This window comes from Salvia splendens, chromosome 12 (genome assembly GCF_004379255.2).
Source record: "Salvia splendens isolate huo1 chromosome 12, SspV2, whole genome shotgun sequence".
NCBI classification, from domain to species: Eukaryota; Viridiplantae; Streptophyta; class Magnoliopsida; order Lamiales; family Lamiaceae; genus Salvia; species Salvia splendens.
Window position 1 is genome coordinate 28,740,733 of NC_056043.1, and position 17,919 is coordinate 28,758,651.

General features: G+C 40.9%; 2 protein-coding genes across 3 annotated transcripts; one reads left to right on the plus strand and one right to left on the minus strand.

Moving 5' to 3' along the window:
* Window positions 1-4,692: 4,692 nt before the first annotated feature.
* Window positions 4,693-6,877, plus strand: LOC121759281 (cysteine proteinase 15A-like). The gene is made up of 4 exons (XM_042154815.1): window positions 4,693-5,197; window positions 5,554-5,673; window positions 6,115-6,358; window positions 6,438-6,877. Exons 1-4 carry the CDS (start codon window positions 4,736-4,738, stop codon window positions 6,713-6,715), a joined length of 1,104 nt encoding a protein of 367 aa, XP_042010749.1. The 5' UTR covers window positions 4,693-4,735; the 3' UTR covers window positions 6,716-6,877.
* A 2,341-nt stretch (window positions 6,878-9,218) lies between these two features.
* On the minus strand, window positions 9,219-14,954 carry LOC121758353 (coatomer subunit alpha-1-like). Of its 2 annotated transcripts, none has more exons than XM_042153761.1 (3): window positions 14,636-14,954; window positions 13,010-13,504; window positions 9,219-12,460 (listed from the first exon to the last, which is right to left on the minus strand). In XM_042153761.1, the coding sequence occupies exons 1-3, from the start codon at window positions 14,841-14,843 to the stop codon at window positions 9,507-9,509; spliced, it is 3,657 nt and encodes a 1,218-aa protein (XP_042009695.1). In that variant the 5' UTR covers window positions 14,844-14,954; the 3' UTR covers window positions 9,219-9,506. The 2 variants fall into 2 exon arrangements, with proteins under 2 accessions (XP_042009695.1, XP_042009696.1); XM_042153762.1 differs by lacking the exon at window positions 14,636-14,954 and adding an exon at window positions 14,152-14,390.
* Window positions 14,955-17,919: the final 2,965 nt, after the last annotated feature.

Consider the following 17,919-nt stretch of genomic DNA (forward strand, 5'->3'; position numbering starts at 1 on the left):
TCATGCTAACTTTTCATCGGCAATGATTGCTCTGTTGATTCGACATCATGTGCGACAATGTGCCGATTTCAAGGTCTTCTCAATAATAGCTGATGTTCAAGAAAGATTTGGTGTGTTAATCAGTTATAAGAAGGCATGGTATGCAAAGAGAAAGGCTATAGAGTTTGTATACGGTGGATGGGAGGAATCATTTAGGCAGTTGTCAAGCTACATGTTTGAACTCCAGTCACAGAATCTGGGCACAATTGTTTAGTGGAAGCATAACGATCTGTTGAGTCAGAGGCGTACAATGGTGTTCAACTATGTTTTCTGGGTATTTGGGCCTGCAATACATGCGTTCCAGAAGGCCGCACCGGTGTTAACAGTGGACGGGACTCACCTCCGAGGAAAATTTAAAGGTAAGTTGCTTGTTGCTTGTGGTTTTGATGCTAACAAGACATGATTGCCTATTGCATATGTTGTGGTGGATGAAGAAACAAACGATAGTTGGTTGTGGTTTTTGGATCATGTCAGAACTCATATGGTGAAATACGAGAGAGAGGTGTGCATTATATCAGATAGGCATAAAGGAATCTTGAATGCAATGGAGTCTGAAATCATGACAAGAGCCCCGCAGATACACCACAAATTTTGTTTGCTTCATATGAGGGCAAATGTGTTGAAGAAGCACAAGGGCCCCAATGTGAAGGCCATTATATGGAAGTTGGGGGTCAGTACTCAGGAACGTAAATTTGGCCGAAGACTTCGAGCACTATCTGATGTCAACAGTGGTGCGGTTTGAATGCTCAATAGGATTACAAAAGAATGTTGGTCACTGTGCTACGATGGTGGACTTAGGTGGGGGTGGCCACAACAAACATGTCGGAGTGCTACAACAACGTGTTGAGGGGTGTGAGAGAGTTGCCTATTAGAGCGTTGGTTTATTTGACATTTTGGAGGACGGTACAATGGTGGGTGCAGAAGAAGACAACAATAGAACACACCGAAGGTGAGTTAACCCCATGGGCGAGGGACAGACTTGCTAAGAATGACTCAAAGGGGTGCAAACATTACATTACTGTCATTGACCGGTATACAAGGAAGTACCATGTCCGAACTCGAGGAAGAATAGAAAAAGGAGTGTCAAAGGGCAACAGTGTTCAAATAGTCAAGTATTTGGATTCGAGTTGCAGTTGTGGTAAGTGGCAGATGTGGAGAATTCCTTGTTCGCATGCTTGTGCGGTTGCTAGAGACAGAGGTCATGTTATGATTGACCTCCTAGATGAGAGCTACTATCTAGGTACATGGAGAACACAGTACTATGATCAAATTTCATTTGATGCACCAAGACACGGAGATTATTGGCTTGAACCTTCATAGAAATTGCGCATCACCCCTCAGCAGTTGATTCCTAGAACGCGTGGCCGAGTTAGAAGAATGAGGATACTTAATCAAATGGATGTCCACGAGGAAGATGAACCGAGAGCTCCCCGCCGTTGCAGAAATTGCAGGATTGAGGGGCATGACCGAAGAAATTGCACAGTCGGTGTTGTTCAGTAAATTTGTGGCACAAATGCATATTTGATGGATCTTATTTGCTAGGTACTATGTTTACGTATCAACATTTGTGAGATGTTATTTGAACGTTATTCTGACAAATTATGAGCTTTTTAATCCAACATATATATCATCTTCTTCAGCTGAAAAAACTAATTAAATAAATATTATCTTCTTGTATATTAATTCATTTGTGTTACCACAAAATATTATTATGTCGTTTTGGAATGAAATTATTTTTTGGGTCAGAAAATTGAATTAGTCAACAAAAAATCCACCCGGTTGGGTGAAATTCTCTGGAGTTTCAATGCACAAAACTGCCCACCCGTGTAATCCCGTGCCTACTCGTCCGGACACCCGGCAGTCCATGACGAAGAGAAGTTGGAGGGTGTGGCGGCATGACCACATTTCGCCATTGCGAAGTTGGATACTCCATCACATCAGTATGGTCTGTTGTACGAAGGGCTTCAGCAGCCATTTCCCGAATCTGCCGTAACCGAGGGTATGTGTGTCATGTTCAGAGGTCAAATGCCATATCCCCTGAAGGGTCTCAACCTAGATAATAAAAATACAAAATCATTACAATCAATCTATACAAACTTCAAACTAAATACATTTTTATATACAAAAACATAACATACCAATTTCTTCATTGAAGAGGCTGACTCGTTCATCCCAACAGTTGACTGTGTCGCAGGTTGAACTAGGTACGACACTGTGATCCTATTGTACCACGCCATATAGCCCGGATTAATGCAACCATCCATGGTCGCCGTGGCATGGTCAAAAGTTGCTTGGAACCTGTCGTGTCTCAAGTCCCATTCATCAATGAAGAATTTATGTAACTTAGCTCAATCGGCGCCCTTCCTCCCACGGCGGTGACTTTTACATAGATGTCCGGCATTATGTAGCATCCTATCACAATAGTGAGGAATACGCTAGTATCGGTTAAATTGTCGACAAACGCGTCCAGCCTCGTGTGCCTCGACAAATGACCAGCACACCAAATAAGTGTCGCACAAGAAGGATGCAGTCGGATCAATGCAGTAATCGGGCAGGATACAATCTGCATACGGTGTCCAAAGAAACTACAAAAAAATAATATGAAAAACACAATTAATTTCATACTATAGTAAATTCATTAACTAAGACAAAAAAACATAAATTTAACCTGGCCCAGACGAATCAGTGATAATTGATCACGATAATGAGCTACTGAATGTCGGGGAGCATTTCCAATTTCAGTAACTCCGTGCCACCTATACATAATATTAATGTCAAAATAAGTTACCAAAAAAAATACATAATTAAGTGAGGTAATGTAAAAAATACATTACTTGGCTCCGCACGGGGTATACGGCGTGTGCATAGGCGATATCAAGAAGGCTGGCCTCAATGTAGACATTCTTTCCCACGCCCACAGTTGCAAGAGAACCATAGGTCCACCCACATCTCTTCTCTGCCTGCCTACTGAAGCCTCGCACAAATAATGATACAGATATGCTAAAGCAGCACTACCCCAACTGATATTAGCCACTTCTTCCGGATCGTCAAAGGCATTTAACGACATAAAGGAGACCTTGCACCCTGTGGTGTCCGGTAAAATAAGCCCCCCTAACAAGATCAGAGCATGTATACGTGCTCTTTGGATGTATGCATAATCATGCAGCCCATCACCCAACGTCATCGTCGCTTGGTGGATCAGAGATGTCATCAACAAACCACCGTGCTTCGTTTCTGTTTCTGCGTCAGGTATCCATCCCAACACATCTCTACACTTGCTGGGCCAATCTTCATATCCAACAGGGTAGTCACGACCAGTGAAAACACGACCGTCTGCTCTCAAACCCCACAGGTTTTGCACATCCTGTAAGGTTACGGTAACTTCACCAACTGGAAGGTGGAAACAGTGTGTCTCAGGCCTCCAGAGCTCGATCAAGGCAGTTATAAGCTCATTGTCCATCCTCATCGGCCTTCCACATTCAACCACGCCTCTGAACCCCCATACATCAAGCCAATACATCACATTTTCATGTATTGGCACTGCCCAAACCTTACTCTCCGTCCTACGAACTCTCAACACATTTGCTGTGCCATTTGCCAACAATGAGGTTGAAATGTGTTCGTTTTGATGAAATAGTAATGATGGATCCTCAGGTCCATAACATAACTGTTGTTCGGAATTTGCAGATGCCATCTACTTCAAAACATTCACCCAAGATTCAATTTTTTTCATAAAAACTCAACAATTCTAAATAATATGCATATGAAATACACAAATTACGGAAAATCGACCAAAAATTCCATCAATTTCATCATAACCCCTAATTTCATCATAATCCCTAAGTATAAGCAACAAAAAAACAAAAATCGACCAAAAATCCATCAATTTCATCATAAACCCTAATTTTGCTAAATTACGAAAAACCTGCACAAATTAAGCAATAAATGATGTATTTAGCCAAATTTAAGAACAATTACCGGAATATGATTGCAAAATGGTGGAAATTCGCCAGAAATTGCTGGGAATCGTCGGAATTTGCTGGGAATCGTCGCTTGGGTCGCGGCTTTCTGTCTGTGCTGTGAAGTGTTCTGCCTTCCCTACCTGTTTTAAAACCCACAGGAAGACGCATAAGCGTTATGCGTCACTAGCCAAAGACGCATAAGCATTATGCGTCGTTAGGGGAAGACGCATAATGCTTATGCGTCACTAATAAAAGACGCATGATGCTTATGCGTCACTAAATAACGACGCATGATGGTTATGCGTTTCTCAATTAACGACGCATAACGGTTGTGTGTCACTCCCTGAGTCGAAATACAACTAAAGCTCTTTATTAAAATGGAATTCCATTTACATGCTTTACCAAAAAAAGAATTTTTCTGTTAAGGGTATGGTGAGAATTAAGAGATGGAGTGGAAATTTTAACTCCTATTAAAAAAATGTCCCACGGCATGAAAAAAAACAAACCCCAACAATTAGAATCGTCTAGGGGCAAAAAAGACCCTCTCCCAACAACAAGACAAGACGAGATTTACGAAAACCATCCAAATTAGCCATACCACGATGACACGTGTCCTTATCTAACTAGCTTATACGTGCACCAATCACAAACGTCCCCACTACTATAAAGTAAGCCCACACCAACTACCCTAAAATATCTCATCACTCTCAGATTTCTTCTCCACTCCATTAACAATGGCTCCTTTGACTTTCTCTCTTCTCCTCACTTTGTCCATCATATCCTCGGCGCTGGCGTCCTTCCCCGCCGCCGACGATCCTCTCATTCGCCAGGTCGTATCCGAAGGCGAGGAGGCCGTGGACCAGCTCCTCCACGCCGACCACCACTTCACCCTCTTCAAGTCCAAGTACAGCAAGGCGTACCCCACCCAGGAGGAGCACGACTACCGATTCTCCGTCTTCAAGGCTAACCTGCGCCGCGCCAAGCGCAACCAGCTGCTCGATCCCACCGCCGTCCACGGCGTCACCAAATTCTCCGACCTCACCCCCGAGGAGTTCGAGAGGAACTACCTAGGGCTTCACAAGCAGCGCCTCAAGCTTCCGGCCGATGCGCAGCAGGCGCCGAAGCTCCCGACTAGTGATCTTCCTGCTGACTTCGATTGGAGAGAGCACGGAGCTGTTGGTGCTGTTAAGGATCAGGTTTTGTTTATGAGCTTTCCTTGTGCTTTTCTTCGAGTATATTTGGATTTTGCGTTACAAATTGCGATTTTCCCCCTTTATCTAGCGTTGACCTAGGGTTTGTCCTGATTTTTTTCTTGCGATGCCCTGTTTTGTCGATGAATCACACTTATAAGATGTTTTTGTTTCCTTTTTCTTTAAATCGTTTGCATATTTGATACTCCTATTTGTTACTATCATTTACTTTTTCGGAAAGTTTATTGCTATGGGAAAAATAGTCGGATTGTTTAATTGCTATCAAAATTAGTATGCTATGATTTATGCCGCGTATAATCAATTGATTGGAGTGATTCTAATGGGTGAGGGTTGTAAAACAGGGTTCTTGCGGATCGTGTTGGTCGTTTAGTACGATTGGTGCGCTGGAAGGAGCACACTATCTGGCTACAGGGGAGCTCTTGAGCCTCAGTGAGCAGCAGCTTGTGGATTGTGATCATGAGGTCTGTCTTGTTTAGTGTTCTGCACAAGTAATGAAATATGCGCATTGAATTAGGAAGTTGATTATCTGCTTTGATCTGTTCACGAGCCTTTTCACTATTCACTACATCTGTTAGTTACCGCTGTTAAGGACTGCCATCAATAAGTTTGTTTTAAGTACTTATTTAGACCCTACTACTTGAATTTATGTCCTACATCATATGATTTGATGCACAGGTTAGTAGTGAACTCTGCCGTCCTGAGAAAGTTTTCGTCTCATTGATGATGAGCTTTGTGCCACTTGGTATCATCTTATTTTGGGATTGTGTTGTATAGGAAACTAGTAAATTGGTAGATAACTCTTAAAGATTTGTCTTTTACATACTGCAAGATATATCATTTTAAGCACATACCCAAAACTTGCTGGTGTTTGTTGAGTCACCAAACCTTTTCCTTCCCTGCAGTGTGATCCAGCTGAGCGTAATTCCTGCGATTCTGGCTGCAATGGCGGGCTAATGAACAATGCATTTGAATACATCCTCAAGGCTGGTGGAGTCCAAACAGAGAAGGATTATCCTTACACCGGAGTTGATGGTCAATGCAAATTTAACCAGAATGGAATTGTTGCCGGTGTATCCAACTTCAGCGTTGTCTCTCTAGACGATGATCAAATTGCAGCAAATCTGGTTAAGCACGGCCCTCTTGCAGGTACCAGTCGCAGTTATGTTCAATTTTTCACCACTCCAAAATAAAGAAAAGCATATGCTGATTGTGTACCTTCTTGTAGTGGGGATCAATGCACTCTGGATGCAGACATACATAAAAGGGGTTTCGTGCCCTTACATCTGTGGCAAATCTTTGGATCACGGTGTGCTTCTAGTGGGATATGGTGCAGCTGGGTACGCGCCCATCCGCCTCAAGGATAAGCCATACTGGATCATCAAGAATTCATGGGGGCAAAGCTGGGGTGAGGACGGCTACTATAAGATCTGCAGGGGCCATAATCTTTGTGGAGTGGAGTCCATGGTATCAACCGTGACTGCAGTCAGCCTCAACTCTCAGTAACTATTCCAATATTTCCAAGTATTTACATGTATATGCACATACTGTGTATTTAAGAAGTGTGCATTGCTCATGTTGTAATCTTAGGATTTAGCTGCCTCCATATGTAATGTTGTCCGAAACTCCAAAGAATCTTATATTATTTCAGCTGTTGAACTTGCAGAATCTCTTGCTCAATGTGATGATGCTCTATGGGACATTATTATAGTATGCTCCCAAATAGTTGAAAGTGCTTTCATAATCTTTGTGCTGAAAAAGGGATCAGTTTTTTCTTGATTTAGGAATGAATTTCATTTGTGCAAGTACTCAGTAGTTATGCTGCTCATTATTGGTTTTTAATTATATCCATTAAATTTTGACTTATTTACGAGAGGGTCGTTTTTCAGATATTATTCACTTTTCCTTTTCTGTCTTAAACTTTTATAAATTTTAAATTCGGACCTTGTGATTTCTGCTTGGTGTGAAAATTAGAAACATTTCATATCATTATTGGCAATCGGAGGAAAATTTTCAGGTGGATGTGGTTTATTCATTGTCCAATACTAATCCATTGTAGGAAAGTTAATTGGATCTATATTTAATATTTAATAGTGTAAATCTGGAAATAAGATGGAGTAGTACTACTCCTACTTTTTAAAGATTGAAACTGCAATTTACCCTCTGCATTCCACCCAATAAAGATCACTAAAAGGTGTTGATAAAGGAAATGGATCCCTGCTGTGCACAGCAGCTGCTGTGCCATTTCTACACACAATTAAATAAAAGAAAAGGAAAAAGATAAAAACAAGTAAGCCTGCGTTTTATTCATGAACTGCTGTGTTTTAGACACAGCCCCTGCTGTGCACAGCAGGGGATCCTTCCCCGTTGATAAATGGGTGAGGATTAAGCTCAGAAAATAAAGAAACTAATCACCAAATTGCGTAGCTGCTTCAAGGATTTGCCTATCATATTTAATACAGTATTTTTCAGTAATGATTAAGAAATAAAATAGCAAACATTTTCATTTACTTAATTACGTGCAATTATAATCACCCGATAAAGTTCACTAAAAAGTGAAATAGAGTAATACTGGAATAGTATTTCTTATGTGAAAAGGTTGGTTCGACGAATCAAAATCATACCCACCTACACTTCCTTTAACAATAAAGTGATAAGCCAACAAGAAAAATAAATTGTGTAAGAGCATCCCCATCGCCATCTTCGGGGCGGACGGCGTCCATGCCAGCGGAGCAACACAGCCCAGTCCGCCGCTGTGCTCGCGCCAACGGCACGGCCCTGCTCGATAATAAGAGCACGTCCGTGCCGCTGAGCATGGCGACGTGGCAGCGTGCGATTGACTGTTGTAAATTTTTTTTTTAAAAAAAATCGAAAATAATACCAAAAATTAAAAAAAATATTTTCGGAATCCCAAAAAATATAGCTGTTTATTACCGTTTTTTTAAATTTTTTTTTGAATTTTTTTAAATTTTTTTAATTATGTAATTTTTAATTTTTAGGATTTGAATTATGTAATTTTTAATTTTTTAATAATTTGTAATAGTATTCCGGGTATTTTTAATGCATTCTAATATAGTGGAAATATTTTTATTTAAATAAAATAATAGAATGACGGGCTTGAGCATGTCGTTGCAGAAGAGCATGAATGTGAGTGTTGTACTCTTAGGGAAGAGCAAGAAGTAAAAAATGAATAAAAGTGGGTCTATGCCCACTTCCATGCTCTTGGATGAGGATGCTCTAATGGGAAGCATCGGACGGCTCAGTCACATGCATTTCAATTTTCAATCTTTGTTAATCAAATTAGAGTAAAGCTTAAAGAACATTATTTTTACAAGAAGCATCCAAACATGCTACCGTTGATTAATCACTAACCCAATTACCCAATTGTCAAAATGTGGTTGAGGTTTTTGTTTGAGAGGCAATTAATTCTCGATCTGATTTGAAGCTGAGCTTCGAAGAACAAAAGACAGGTGCTTGATCCATCACCTTTATAGACTATTCTGCACATTTTCACAATAATAATACTAGAAATAACCATCAATTGATTCAAACCCATCTGCCATTCTCATCAAATTCGCCATTTACTTGAACCAAAATTATACAATTACTTAATCAAATTTCCTAATGGGAAGCCCTCTTCTATACACTTTCTACCGACCTTCGCAAACTGATACTCTTCTAGTAAATAAAAAGGGATTACAGTAATCTATTAATCTCTCAACCATGAAAATGTAAAGAAGAATATATATGTTGACGAACCACACTGAGAAGGAAGGTTTTTCGAAAGCTTAGACCCCCATGAGGTAAGCTGTTGGATGAAAATCGGTATCAATCAGGCTAATTTCGTTTAGAGAACAAACACATAGATCCCTTTAAGAAGAATAGTCAGTGATGCCGGTTCGAAGAGGAAGAAAGCCTACCGGGGTATCTGATCCTTGTACAAAAATAGTACAAGAAAAATGCAAGTCGAGTAACACACACTATACATCCACACAGCATAAAAATGGGCTAAGTCAAAAATACTACACAAGTTTTATTACAAGGGAAATGTAAACTGTAACACCATAAAAAAGGCAGAAGGATTGCAGAAGGAAACAAAATATTAAGCAGATATGTAAATCTGAGAGAAGTGTCTCAATCAATCGGAAGCTCCTACCTCTTAAGTCTCTCCAGGTGCTCTCAATCTGAAGCTCCTACCTTAGTCTCTCTCCAGGCGCCCGTCACGGTCATCACAGGCATAGCCACTTTCTGAAAGTGTGAAAAGGTCAGAACAGAAACAAGCAGTTGTACAAACAAATCATCTTATCTGCGAAGGGGAACAAAACAAGCCAGATGCATCAGCTCCTACTGCCGCAAGATCACAAACAGTGCATAGCTGCCCTTGCTGAGATGGAACAAAATGTGTGGTGCAGTAGGGGCAGGTCACATCTCTTTGCCCCCGATAGATTGGAACATAAGTCGCTCCACACACAACAAAGGGATTTCTGAAATCGTAGTTGATCTGTGTTGCGTCCGTCATATTCCTTTCAGCAGCCTGGAGAACCTGGCGAGCCTGTCTTGCTTGATTCTCATTACTTGGATTACTCTCCAGAAGCCGCCTTGCAAAGTTGGCTGCAGTACTCAGATTTCTTGCCTTGAAGCAAACAGTCATTGCACTGGTCAGCGCAAGTCTCAAGTGCGGGGGCTGGAGCTTGCAATGGGTGAAATATGCTGCAAGTTCCTGCTGACGAACTGGATCGTCCTTCAGTTCCCTCCTCTTAAGCTCCATTTGCAAGCCGAGGATATATTCCTTTACTACAATAACCAATTCCTTCACTTCATCCACCTCTCTTCTTGTTTCAACCACAACCAGTGGAATTGTGTGAAGAATTGACAGGAAATGTCGAAGAGCTTCGGAAAACTTTCCAGTGGTCGTTGCTTTGTAACCAGCCTTCAGCTTCTCATCTAGTTGAGAGAAATTGAAGATAAGAGCAGGGGGGCCTCGCACATTGGGGCTCGCGGATTCACTCCAGCCTCTCTCTACTGCAATAGATATCCCTGGTGCGGACGTACAGGCACGCAAATAACTGTGACTGCCCAACTGGAGATCAATAAACTGTGACTTTAGAGGGGCGAAATTGCATATCCCTAACTGACGGCTCAATAAACGCAGTGCTGTATCAAAGTTTCCAGCAGCTGCATGTTCAGCAGCAAGAGATGACTTCTGGACCCAAATTTGGCTTACGGGCATACCAGGTGTGGGGCAAACAAAAACAGAAGAACGGGCATTAGAAGCCGCCTTTGGTGTATCGGCATCAGGAGGCAGATCTAGATCCTCAAGATCCCATCCTCCCTCCTCATCATTCTCATTGTGCCCATCTTCCACATCCAGCGCCATATTAATGTCTCCATTCTGCAGATTATCCACATCACCAATATCCAAAGACTCACCCCAATCAGCATCTGCAGCCTCTTCATACTCTTCTTCTGCACCTTTACCTGCATCGTCAAGAGAACCCTCAAATATGCCTTTACTCACCATTAATAAAGGCCAATCTCCAGCGCATAGCACTGGACTTGGGGGAATCAACAGAGAAGCTTTTCTCCCTTCAGGAAGAGAAGGAACATTATCTTCCAGGTTTGCAGACAGACGTTCCACTACGTCATGGAGCCCATGAATAGAAGCTGTTATGCAAGCAAGGGGCAAGTGACCCGCATTCTCCAGAATTTTCACACGCTCTCGCACATCACCAAGATATAACGCATCATGAAATTGGCCCATAACATCATTTTTCACCTCAGCAATTTTCATCATTTTCGACAACTTGTCCAGATTTCCAGTTATGAGATAATGAAAAGAAAGCCTCTCAAAGTTCTTTGTCTTCTGGTATGCATATTCAACAATTCCTGCATTTCCCTGCCGAAGAGCCTCTACTCCTAGCCTGTACCAGTAATCCTTCTCGTCAATTTTTTTAGCAGATTCTAGGGCTTTCTCAATGTTACCGCTTTCAAGGGCTAAGTTGAAGCGAGTTCTCTCATCCTTTACAAAATAGAGAGCAACTTGTGGGAAGCCCTTCTGTTGCAAATATGCAATCATGGCTTGTCCACATAGTTCTGAATTCTTTATCATGCTCATTACATGATCATATCTCTTCTTCAGCAGGGACAGCTTAAAAATATATTCTGTTGAATCAATAATGATAGGACGGTTTTTCCCATCTCGGTCCAGGCAAAAGATTGTATTCCCATATATTTTTGTTACATACACTGGAACATCCAAGGTCTTTATAATTCCACTATCCCCATTAGGCAGGCAGTACTTAATGTGCGTCAGTGTAGTGTAGATGAAAACACCATTATCATCCCATGATCCGCTCTTGACACGAATGGTCTCATGAAGAGTGCAGCGGTGCACAAGCTTTTTATCAGCAATAACAATTGAATGCTTGCTCAGTAACGCAACACTCTCCATATCCTGAGACCAAACCACATACCTAACAAAAGAGGCTTGAAGATCTCCAAGAACAATTCTTTGTTGGAGATCAAAAATGACAACCTTGTCCTCGGCCCGGCAGAGCAGATTCCCAGTACCAGCATAATATATAGCATCAGTAGCAATAGGCAGAACACTCTTTTTCACTACTTCATTTTTTAGGTTCTTGACCAGGACTAGGTTGCTGCTCTTCTCAAGCACAGCAAACCTATTTCGAGCCACAAAAACAGCCGACCCCCCTGCACCTCTTTTTGCCTCTTGAGCTGTGTCACCTCTGCCGTAGCTATCTTTGGGTATAACATAGAGCTCATATGAACCACCATCCACATCTGAGCAAGCCAAAATCGCATTCTCAGTAGGACTGTAAGAGAGAGTTCGTGGCGCTTGATTCAAACCATTAGAACCAGGACGACGGATTGGAATCAGTTGTGTATCTTTCTGAGTGGAATACTCAAAAGAGCGCAGAAACCGATCCTTGACATAAAACGCAGAGTCACCACTGACAGAAAAGGCAGGGCGCTCTCTCTCTAGCTTAAAAACAATCATGCCACTATCATGACCAGCAGCGAGTAGATTCATATCGGGGTGGGCAGAGAGGATCCAGAATCTGTCATGCTCCCTGCGAAATGTTTGCAGGCCAGTTCTTTTAGTAGCATCCCAAACTCTGATGCTCTTATCTTCTGAATTTGATACAATAATGTCCTGCCTTGCATGGAACAGGACACAGGAAACATTATTCATATGACCTCTCAATGTATCCACCTCCCAAGCTTTTGTATCTGAAAATATATATCATATATTGATATTATTGAAGAAATATATATGTACACATGACTAGAGCAAAGTAGGACTTTACATAAAATGTCTGAATAACTCAATTCCTACACTCTCAAATTAGCTAATTGGATGTGTCGCAATTAGCAGCAAACAACACCATCTTGTAATCCTAAACTAACGGCATAGAAAATCTAAAAAAAACTCACCAACTCAAAATTGAAAACATATATCTGTCATTTGATGAACTGACACAAATCATAGCTACTATGCAAACCGAAGAAAAAAAATTCTAAAAGTTATATTTAAGAAACAGGTTCTCTGATATAAGTGTTAGAAACATCAAGAGTGGTTTACAGCAAATCCGGACGACCATGTCAACATAAACATTGAAGATGAGATGTATAGGTCTCCCTTTTACCTATAGGGTAGTACCTTTCTTAATATAAAAAAAAAATCACTCAGACAATAAATACACATACGTTATATTACTGTTATAAAATAACAGTATATCTCAAGTAGTACTTCAAACATTAGTGATCAAGCTAACATACCATTCATGCGCCAGATCTTTACTTGGCGGTCATCAGCTCCGGAAACAATCAGAGGGAGAGTTGGATGAAAAGAAGCCCAGTTGACCCCTCGATCATGACCTTCCAGTACATACTTCACAACAGCATCAACACCACCAAAGAAGTCTGCATTCATTTGAGATAATCGCAGAATGTCATCAGCAGGAGATACTGTTTTCTTCCTCAAGGCACCAATATCCCAAACACGGACAGTCTGATCCAAAGAGGCTGAAACAACCAAGTCTTCTTTGGGGTGAAATGAAGCACACATGACATAGTGGTTGTGCCCCGTTAACACAGAAATGCAAGTACGTGATTGCCAGTTCCATATTCTGATTGTCTGATCATCACTCGCACTTACTATCCAAGGATACTCATGATGGAATTGGACAGTCCGGATATAGTCAAGATGGCCAAGAAGAGTAAATAGGCATCTATGCAATTTATAATTCCACACCTTAATTTTGTAATCATCACCTGAAAAAAGAAAATATTGGTGCATGAATAAAAAATGCTCTAGTATCAATCCACGAATCATACTCCGCAAACTAATCTAATGGGACCTTGAGTTTCATCAAATTAATTCACGTACTTTTATGTAGGAGTCAGCTCGACTAAGAGATACATATCAATCTATTGTCATGACCAACAAAGGACAATCATCAAAAGTGTTATGTATTGATTAGACGTGGTAGGCACAATGAAATCGGTTGCTATTTATGGACTTTAAAATGTGTACATTTCTATTCTCAAAGGAAAATGCCACAAAAATAACAAGCAAGTGGGAAAGACATAGAGCCGAATACCTTTGACTACTATGAGAAAAAGAGTGAACGACACGACATTCACAAACATAGCTAATTAACTAGATTGCTAGATGCATCAGATTGAAACTCGCTAGTGTCTATACTACGCAAAAGATCATACTATAAAGGATCTTGTAAGGTGAAATTAACAAGATGAGAAAAATCTTACAGAATCAAATCCACAGCTCCAAAGGCATAATATTCCTCTAAAATTAATCGAAATAAATGAAAACCGGAGAGAAACCGCATAGGACATGAAGATCTATAGCTAGTTTCACTGACTTAACAGCCCTATGTTAGAATGATAAAAAACCATACCTTTTGGAATTACATAACGACACACTAAACATGGCACCCCCTTGATGAGATGGCTTAAATTATGGGACGAGGAAGTCAAGATCAGCGCTGATCTACACACACTGTCTTCTAATTACTGGACCAAATACGTGAACTCAGATGTTATTTTACTAACAGTGAACATAAAATTAAACCAGTAATCAGTCACTTAAACAGAAAACAAACGGTTTAGCATCAAAAAGCATACTGGATCTAATCAACCATTAAATTCACTACAGTGATCACAGAACTGGCAAAACAATGATACACTCACAAATCAACAACATGAATCAAAATTCAAAAATCAACCAACAACCATCGAAATCAACAGATCCGCAAAAAAACACTCAAGTAACTCCGAAAAGCGCAACTCCACATCAGAGCAAGCATGGATCGCATTGCAATAATGCAATCCCAAAAAACGTCCAGAAGGAAATAAAAAATGTACAGGCCACAAAATTCAGACCTCCGGAGACGAAAAGCGGCTGCGATTTGTGGAAATGGACGCCGCGAACGGGGCCGTCGTGCTCATCGAATCGGTCGATGAGGGTGCCCATGCGGTAATCCCAGAGCTGGATCACGCCGCTGTGAAGACTTGCGAGGATCCATGGACGCTTGCTGTGAAAGCTCAAGCCTTTCACTCGATTGCTCTTGGTCTCGAATTTCGTCAACATTTTTAGCCAATTGCCTCTCCACCGATGATCGGAGACGGTGAAGGAAGGGAGAGATCTGAGATTGGTGCCAGAATTCGGAAACCCTGATCAAGATTTAGAGTATTTCCCACCATTTACAATAAATTCAACCAATTAGAAGTATAATTTTATTTAAACTATTTATATTAAATTCAAACCTTTTTTAATCACAAATTTTAAAATTTATTTTAACTTTACGCTAATGTAAATTTAAAAATAGATATTTCATACTCAAAACCAAAAATATAATTATATCACTGGATATAAGTCTTATACTCCCTCCTTGGCTCCATCCGCCATTAAATATTCCAATTTTCTTTTTCCATCCGTCCGTAAGTAAATTTCTCATTTACTTTTATCTCTGCCATTAAATTTCTCATTTACTTTTATCATATTTAGTGAGTGAACCCTACATTCCACTAACTCATTCCACACTCATTTTATTATAAAATCAATATATAAAAGTAGACTCCACATTCTACTAACTTTTTTACCAAATTTACTAAATAATTTCTTAAAACCCGTGCCAGTCAAATACTCCCTCCGTCCCCTAATAGGAGTCGCTCTTTGACCGGGCACGAGTTTTAAGAAATGTAGAGAAAAATTGGTTGAAAAAGTTAGTGGAATGTGGGACCCACATTTTTATATTGGTTTTATAATAAAATGTGAGTGAAGTGAGTTAGTGGAATGTGGGGCCTACTACCATTTATGGTAAAAATGAAGAGTGACTCTTAATGGGGGACGGTCCAAAATGGAAATTAGCGACTCTTATTCGGGGACGGAGGGAGTATGAAATATTTAATAGCAGATGGGAGAGTAGTATTTGTGAAAAAATGGGGAATGTTAACTACATGGGTGTGGAATAAGAGAGAGGGTGTAGGCTAGAGAAATTGAGTTATTTGCTTTGAGTTTGTTGTATTGGAGGTTGGATCTACTGCTGTGCAAAATGCACAGTAGGAATATTGTGATAAATTTTTAGTATGTTTGGTTAATCAAATTGAATCTCATGACTTAATCGTAGATAGATAGGTATGTGATAATTAGTCATAGTCAATCCCCTCCTACTAAATAATCTCACGACTTAATCTTAGATTATATCTTACTACTATTTTATCTAGGAAACTAAAGAGTAAACACCACCATATTAAATGATGTTTATGCTCCATATTATGAATCACAATGAAAATTTTATCTAAGAATTTCAACGATTTATATATTAATAAATTATTAAATATATAAAATTGTTTGAATATTACTATATACTAGTATAATGTAAACGAGAAACATCATTTACAAAATTTTAAATTGTGTTGCATTTGTGTAAAGAGAGGAGAGAGAAAAATGAATTTATTTTATAGTGCAAATTTATGTTAAAGAACGAAAAAGAACCGAATCTATAAAAAAATAAGCTCAAATCAGTATTATATAAGAGGTTTCACTAAAAAATCGAAATAGAAATTAAATAGACTACTATGCCACGTTTTTTTGATAAACTATAAGATAAACAATAAAGATGTTAAAATTTGATCAGTGGATAAACTTTAAGCAAAGAAGAAAATATGAAAGAAGTTTAAATTTGATTAATGCGGCGTCGTTTAGCTCCACAGCAAATGGTGCTGTGATTCTCCCACAGTAGGGGATCCAGCCCCAACGGTAATACCAATGCTTACAGGCTTTACCGCTTATGGTTACTACTTAGGCCATCCACAACGTTTTCACTAAATCGTCCTTAACCGTCTCTTAAATTACTATTTGCGGGTTTCACTGTACTTTTTTACTTCATCCCTTAATTAAGGGACGGAATCTGCAACCCTCCGTCCCTTAACCGTCCCTCAAATTACTATTCATTCGATTTCATTTTTTTTTTATTTCCAACCAAATTCAATTAAAAAACACACTTCATTAAAAATAAAATAAAATTACAACATAAAAAATACAACTTAAAATTCAAAAAAATAAAAAAAGACATAATTAAAATCCTAAAAAAATAAAAATAACATAATTTAAAATACAATTTCACAGAAAATTTTAAAAAAAAACTACTCCGCCGGCGAATCATCCCCCGGAGGCGGTGGAGGTGCACTGAAGCCGTGAGGAGGCGGAATGCCAAGTTGTGCCGCCATAAACGCAACTCCGTTAAGCCAGGCTTGGTATTGGACTGGCGTAAAGCGGAAAGTGTCCGCCATTGTGGCGGTCATGTACATGGCCATAAGGGAGTTGGGGGGTCCCCCCGAGCCCGTCTGGCTTGATTCGACTCTGCCCCTCCTCCCTTGAGGCCGACGGCGCCCACGGGAGGATCCCCCGGCATCGTCTGCCGGGGTCTCAACCTCCTGCGAGGCAAACTCTTGTGGCCCGTTGCCCGAACCGCCCTCACCAGACGAGTATTGGCCACTCGTTGTGTGCTTCGTGCGCTTCGACGTCGAGCTCGTGCTAGACCGCACACCGTCAGCCCACCTTTCCTCGTCCTTGACGACCTCCCAAACATCGACATATTTGAATTGTTTTCCGGTGTCGTCGAAGTAGACCTGCAAAGCTGACCTCAGAATGTCGGCTCCCGTTGCTCCGCTTTGGTAATGAGCCGCTTCATTCTTGTGGATGACGCAGAATCGTTTGACCTCTCTGTCGACTCGGTCAAAGTGAGCCCGGAGCATCTTATATGTGCGACGACGAGTCTTTTTCGGCTTAATCTCGTGGTAGGCCTCGGTGACCTTTTCCCAGAAGCACTTCCGGGGTTGTTGATTCCCGACGATGGGATAGTACGAGACGCTGATCCAGGCGTTGTACACCGCTGGCGTTTCTTTGGGGCCGTACATCATGCCGGCCTAGATCCTCCTCCTCCTCGTCCGCCTCGGCCTCCGCCCTGGAGCTTCCCCCGCCTCGGCCTCCTCCCCCGCCTCGGCCTTCTTCCGGAGTGGGTTGAACCGGATAATCCTCCCGAATCTGGGATAATCCCTGCAAATACCGCGGGGCGGAGGGACGGGCGTATGCATCAACATCAAAATTGGGTGGTTGGTACCCCCCCCGGCGTCGACGAACCCTGGGTGCCCAGCGTAGACGA